The following is a 6,260-nucleotide window of genomic DNA, read 5'->3' as shown; positions in this document are numbered from 1 at the left end:
GGCATATATATATATAATTATTCTAAGAAAAACCAACACCTGTCACTCCCGTCAATAGAAGGTCACCTCTGCTCTTGATCCCTTATGAAGCCGACCAGATTTTCATCGCTTTATCTAACAACTTTTCTTTGAGTGGGAGCACAATCTGCGAAGTTGTCCTCTTACCCTTTTCATAGGGGGAAGTCAGCGGCCCCAATAGTAGTCACCCGATAAAAGCCTACAAATGGGCACATTAAGATAAGACAACTTGACACCTGTCAACCTGACACTGGCAGGAAGGCTCGGTGGTCAAGTTCCCAAAAAGGAGGATAATTAATGCTGCCTTTAATACCGACCCACTAGGGTTACATGATGAGGCAACAACATCCAAAACGATCGGTCGTACACCAAATAAAAAAAATATATATTAAATAATGATAAAATAATAATATGTACACAAGTGCATTCTATTGGTCAGTTACGGTGGGTTGATTAGCTACTTGCTCCACCTTAGCATTGCAATCCAGAGCCTCTAAAGTTGAGAAGGTAAGGTCTCCAAAGATGGTTATCCACCTACTAGCGACAAGATCCGTGAAGGAGTGCAGAGCAAATCATATGGGGAATAAGCCCCCCAAGGGTGGCCCTGACAGGTGACGATAAGATCCACACTTAGCAAAAGAAAACAAACTCAGCTGAGGCAAAGGCCCTAACAACCGAATGAGGTGGGGGTGCATGACAACTTAGGCCTGATGCAAATTAATCAGTTAGCATAACTGATCGCTATGTGAAATGGTTGGGAGTATGGTTTGGCCCCCAATCAACGACTAAAATTAAACAAATCCTCAAAAAATTAAAAGACGACCGACAAAAGCATGACATCCAAAGTTTGAGGTTTAGCTTTGAAAGTGACCAAGACACATGCCAATGATAAGATCCGTGGTAGGTCCGAAAGGTCGCCTAAGATACAAGTCTCTCCGGAGGTAACAACCCCACCAAACTGGATTCATGAAACATCTCGGCTGGTCGTATCATACAACATATCAACTCATAAGATGAGCACACGATCAATTGAATCACAACCAATCTGAATAAACCGAGAACTAGTAATTCTTTCTCATGTTTCCAAAAAGAGTTTACAAATATCTTTCTTTTGATTCTTAGAAAAACGAGAGAAAAGTCTTCATATACCAGGACCCTAGCTGCCGGAAGGCGAAAAGAGAAGAAAGACCGAAGGCACGGGAAAGAAACCAGAACGCGTAAATTAAATAGAAATGGCCTCTTATCATATTTATAGAGAAGGCGCGTAAAACCAGATGCGTAAATTACAAAAAAAACCAGAACGCATAAAAAGAATGGCCACTGCACTGTATCTACGGTCGAACCTCCGACCGCTCCCTCTGAAGAACCGACGAACACTGTCAAGGGTTTGGTCCTGCCCACCTGCTGCTCCATGGATCCAGGAGAAGGCAACCTCCGCTCTATTCACTCTTATTGAGAGCCAATAGCGGGTAAGTGTTGGGCGGCTGGTGCCCCTCCGAAGGGATTGATGGCAGAAGTCCTGCAAACTTGGCCTGCAGGTTGGCCACCGCAGCATGGGCAGACTCCACAACATCCTTCAAGGGCCCACTAGAACATCTGACCCGACCAATTTATTTGTATTGAGATAACGTCAAAAAATTATTAAAAGTTGACAACGGCCAAAAAAAGCTTTATGTACGTATAAATTTATCTATCAAAGAAAGAGCCTTCAAAAGCTTTTCTCTCTCTCAAGACGAGGTACATTTGCCTCCTGGTAGGGGCGGCTGAGCAAGACTTGCTGGCCCTTAGCAATCGACTTCACGTGGGGTCTAGACAACGTTTCCTAATAAAGCTTTTCCGATGATCGTTCCTCAACACCATAAGAAGAGCCGACGATCAAGTTCGGGCCTTGAACGTTTTTCTTTCTTCACACTCTTCCTCTTCTTTATAGGGGTTGGGGCTCGGAAGCCTGCCTTGGCTATAATTTTGGGATCCATGTTGACCCATATTGTACTATCAGCCATGATGTACCCCGACTATCTGGAAAAAAACTAACAGCTAAGGATGCAACACCAAGTTTATGACTTTATTTATCGAGCACAATAAGCACGGAACCCAAAGAGAAGTAAATTGTCCAATCAATTCTTGATTTTGATGTCGTTGATTGTTTAATAATTTCTCCGTCTTTATCGTATTTATCACTATCAAGGAGCATAAAAACTCGAGAACTAACATGTACACACAAATATTGTTAGCACAAATCTTAAAGCAATTTAATTGCTAAAGAAGATGACACAATTTTAAAAACATTAAATTTATGAAACATGATCTGAAGACTCTGAACCGGTCATCTGAAAGACCAACAAACTGATTAAGTCCAACCTCGACGAATCCAATATGCAGGCCTATCTACGATCTCAACCACTGAAGCTCCCTAAAAGTCGGTCGAAGACAACCGACTGACCGACCGCTTATATCTTAGCAAAAACGACTTCTATTAGGCCCGTCGTTTCGGTTGACCAAACTAAAACTTGTCGTCCGACTGATTACTGTCATATCTGAATTCAAATTATAACATAAATTTAGTATTAAATCAACACATTGATTGCATTAAAGATGATTTTCATAATCGCTCTCTCCTTTCGATTATAGGGAGCTATTTTCATAACAACTCTTTTTTTTATTTAATTGTACAAGAATGACTCTTATAAATAGAAGGCTTGATGATAAATAAAAGGCTCTGGGTCTGGGGAATTTTTTCTGGGCCTCTCGATTGAGAATTTCCTTACACCTCTCATCTCTCTCTCCACTCCTGCCCTAACTCTCATGGTGTGTATTTCCGAAGGATAATTCTAGATTCAACATTCAGAAAGGTAAAGGGATCCCGAGTCTGAAGACTTTTTCTTGGCCTCTCGACTGAAAATTTCCTAACATCTCTCTTCTCTATCTCCACTACTCCTCCGAATCTAACTCTCAAGACATATAATTCTAAAAAATAACTCTGGATTCAACATCCTGAAAGGTAAAGTGATCCCAGTCTGAGGACTTTTTCCCGTCCTCTCAATTGAGAATTTCTTAACACTTCTCCTCTCTTTCCACGCTTCCTTTTCTCAACCCTAACTCTTGAATTGTGTATTTCTAAAGAACAATTCTAGATTATATTTAACAAAATAAAATAAACAAAAATCTTTAAAAACTATACTCAAACAATGAGGTCTGTCCAAGTGCCATTTACAATATGCAATAATTAATCAGTACCTTCTTAAAAACAGTGAACAAGTCTCCCTTTGTCCTTTAGACATCACCGGCCCTTATCCTCCATCATGCAATATGTCAGTTTCCTACCCCCATCGCTGATCCTTCACCGCAACCATAGCCAAATGTACAGGGGTATTTTAGACAAACAACGTGAAAATTAGATGAGGGTGCGATGGCTCCACAACACGGAAACTGCTACCCTTAATATCTGCAATGCAGCTTCATCTCCTTCTCACTTTCTCTCTCTTCCGTTGAGATACTTGTATGCTATGCCATCTGATGCAACTGGTCCAGGTGGACAGAGGAGAAGGCAAAAGAAAGCAGGAAGCCTGGGAATGGGTAGATATGAGGGAGAAGACAAAGGGGTAGTGAACTTCGGAAAGGGGAAGGTGAGAGAGAAAGCTTTGTGAAGGAGGTGCCAGAAATACCCCTCAACTGACCCAATGACTCCATCATCTAGGAGGTTGAGCGGAAAAAAAACTCATCTTTCTCTTCTTCCATCCAAGGAAGGGTTGCTCTCCAATTCCCGATTTTTATGGGGCTCTTTGGTTTTTGTCCCGTTCAGATCCTACACAGAGCGAGACAGAGAGAGAGAAAACAGCGGAAGGAACCGACGCTTTCTCTCTCAATCACTATTTCTCGAGTATCTCCTCTACCATTTCTTCTCTCTCTCTCCTCTATCTTTTCTTGTCTATATCTTTGTGGCATCCTTGCAAGACGGTCCTTTATGCCATTCGGTCCTCTTCTTCTTCTTCTCTAGCCTTTTCTTCTGTTCCTCCGTTTCGCCTTTCTTTGGCTCTCTTCTGAATCTAGGAGAATGATGAAGAAGAAGATTAGGGTTTCCAAGGAGCCATCGTCGTTGTCGACTCCTTATTTCCCTGGTGGGGAAGAGGCGAGGGTGAGATTCAAGTACCACTGCCTCTTTCAGGATTATCAGGAGCTGCTAAAGGTGAGATCTTTTGTTTCTGTTGCTGATGGATTGATCTGATTTCTTCGTTTTATAGATCCAGAGTCTCTTCTCCTTGATGGGTTTTCTTCGGCTTGTTTACTCTCATGTTGATTTACTGGGTTCTATTACTGTTTTTTTCTTTTTAATAAGAAGGGTGTTAATTTATTTTCTCTCTGAATGATTTTGTTCTGCTTGATCGGATGTTTTAAATGAGAGATCTATCGTCCATCCTTTGATTCATAGGCTGCCTCAACGTCGTCTGAATTTATTCTACTTCTGTTCTTATCTCTCTTTGTAATTTTTTAAAAAACCTGCTACAAATCTTTCAGCTCTATTTGGCATATCAATTCAATATTTATGTGATTTTCGTTGAATAAGCGCAATTTTTATTTTACAGGAAACTCAACAAAAAAAGGAGAGATTGGAGAACATAGTGCAGAAGAAACTCCAGCTTTTGGCTGAAGTCAAGTAACGCTTTTTTTCATTACTGTTTGTTTTCAGCTTCTATATCAGTCAAAACATTATTGATATTTCAGCCTATATGAGTCTTATTTACAACTTCATATTGCAGATTCTTACGGCGAAAATGCCAGCAGTTCTCAACAGCTCAGAGTGCTCAATTCAAGCTAAAGAAACAATCTCTCAGTTTTCCTTCCCCTTCTGTTTGTATGGCTGAACTTAAGAATCCACTGTTTCAGACTGAGCTTCCCTTAAAGAGTAGGAACCAAAAAATGAAAGAAATTTTGATTCCAACTTCTACCACAATGCTAGATTTGAACCAAGTTTTCTTGCCAGTAAGTCCTCTGACACCCTTGTTTAAGTAAAACTCCTTGCACAACTGTCAAAACAGTTATCATATAATTGTGTTTCTTTGATTTTGTTATTCAGACCAGTGAAGAAATGGAAGGATTTGAGGCGGAACGAAAGCCTGAGAATGTGGACTGGTTTCAGCGGTATTCAACCAGAGGAGATGCATTAGTTAATGATTCCATGTCGTCGATCTGTCGTGATTCCGGGATCAATTTGAACAAAGCCTCTAAGAGAAAAGTTTCATGGCAAGATCAGCTGGCTTTGAAGGTTTGAGATTCATTGCTTGTTTCATTGGTGAGAAAGATCCATAACTATTCCATAATTTCTTCTCACATGAGTTTGTCATAATTGGAAAATATGTTGCCTTTGTTGAGGAAGAGAAAGGAACTTATTCTCTCCTTTTTTTTCTTTCGTTATACATGTAAGTTTATATAAATTATGAAAACTTGTAGTTTTTGGTTAAAGTAGGGCTTTTCTACAATTGTTTTAGTATTTGTTATATCGGCTATAATCTGATGTTGTTTTGTATTAGCAGTTGTTTTAGTGTTGATCTGTTTATGGTACAAATTAGGCTTATTTTTGAAACTATATAAGTATTTGGTGATGCCAGGAGTAAGTTTTGCAAGAAATTGGAAGATATGGGGAAGAAAGCACCGTGATTGTTAGTAATGCATTCATATTTATTAATGATTGCTATTTTTGTCAAAAAAAGAGGGAATTTGAGATGAAGAATCACTAATAAGATAAGTAGATAAAACTAATGTGTAATGATTATGATGAAAATTGGGTAGCAGCAAGTATTTTAATATTTAAGATTAACATATTATATAGCAATTATCTTGTAGAAATGATTGAAAAATTAAAACTCATAAAGAATACTCTGAATAGTTTTGGTAATGGCAAAAAATGTTGTTAATGATGATGGCTATTTTCTGCATTTTTTAAATTTTTTGTGTGCTTCTCTCATCTGTGATTCTTTTTCCATATATCGAAGTTGATTTACCAAACATTTGTTTGAATTAGATGTTTCATGATTTTTCTGGGGCATCAGTATGAAATTCTTTGAAACGTGTTTACCACTCAATCTTATGCATTCATGTATCTAAAACTTACATTTTCATATTTAGATGCATAGCACATCAAACACATCACTATTACTTTTAACATGTGAATTACACATTTTCGTGCATAATTTTATGAAACTAAAGCGGTATAAATGTAAATAAATGTAAATATGAATGTTTAG

At 38.8% G+C, this 6,260-nt stretch overlaps 1 protein-coding gene across 1 annotated transcript; it reads left to right on the top strand.

The window, feature by feature from the left end:
• Positions 1 to 3,165: 3,165 nt before the first annotated feature.
• LOC110030089 lies at positions 3,166 to 5,540 on the top strand. Its single transcript, XM_020732649.1, has 4 exons — positions 3,166 to 4,204; positions 4,602 to 4,672; positions 4,776 to 4,998; positions 5,093 to 5,540. The coding sequence occupies exons 1-4, from the start codon at positions 4,073 to 4,075 to the stop codon at positions 5,285 to 5,287; spliced, it is 621 nt and encodes a 206-aa protein (XP_020588308.1). The 5' UTR covers positions 3,166 to 4,072; the 3' UTR covers positions 5,288 to 5,540.
• The last annotated feature ends 720 nt before the right edge of the window (positions 5,541 to 6,260 follow it).

The sequence above is a fragment of the Phalaenopsis equestris genome, unplaced genomic scaffold (genome assembly GCF_001263595.1).
Source record: "Phalaenopsis equestris unplaced genomic scaffold, ASM126359v1 Scaffold000002, whole genome shotgun sequence".
Taxonomy (NCBI): Eukaryota; Viridiplantae; Streptophyta; class Magnoliopsida; order Asparagales; family Orchidaceae; genus Phalaenopsis; species Phalaenopsis equestris.
This window is presented reverse-complemented; position numbering and strand designations above follow the sequence as displayed.

Bases quoted from the DNA above. Each gene is read 5' to 3' on its own strand.
- LOC110030089 (XM_020732649.1), top strand. From the start codon at position 4,073: ATGATGAAGAAGAAGATTAGGGTTTCCAAGGAGCCATCGTCGTTGTCG. The intron at 4,673-4,775 runs GTAACGCTTTTT...TTCATATTGCAG, and splicing joins CAGCTTTTGGCTGAAGTCAA to ATTCTTACGGCGAAAATGCC. The intron at 4,999-5,092 runs GTAAGTCCTCTG...TTTGTTATTCAG, and splicing joins TGAACCAAGTTTTCTTGCCA to ACCAGTGAAGAAATGGAAGG.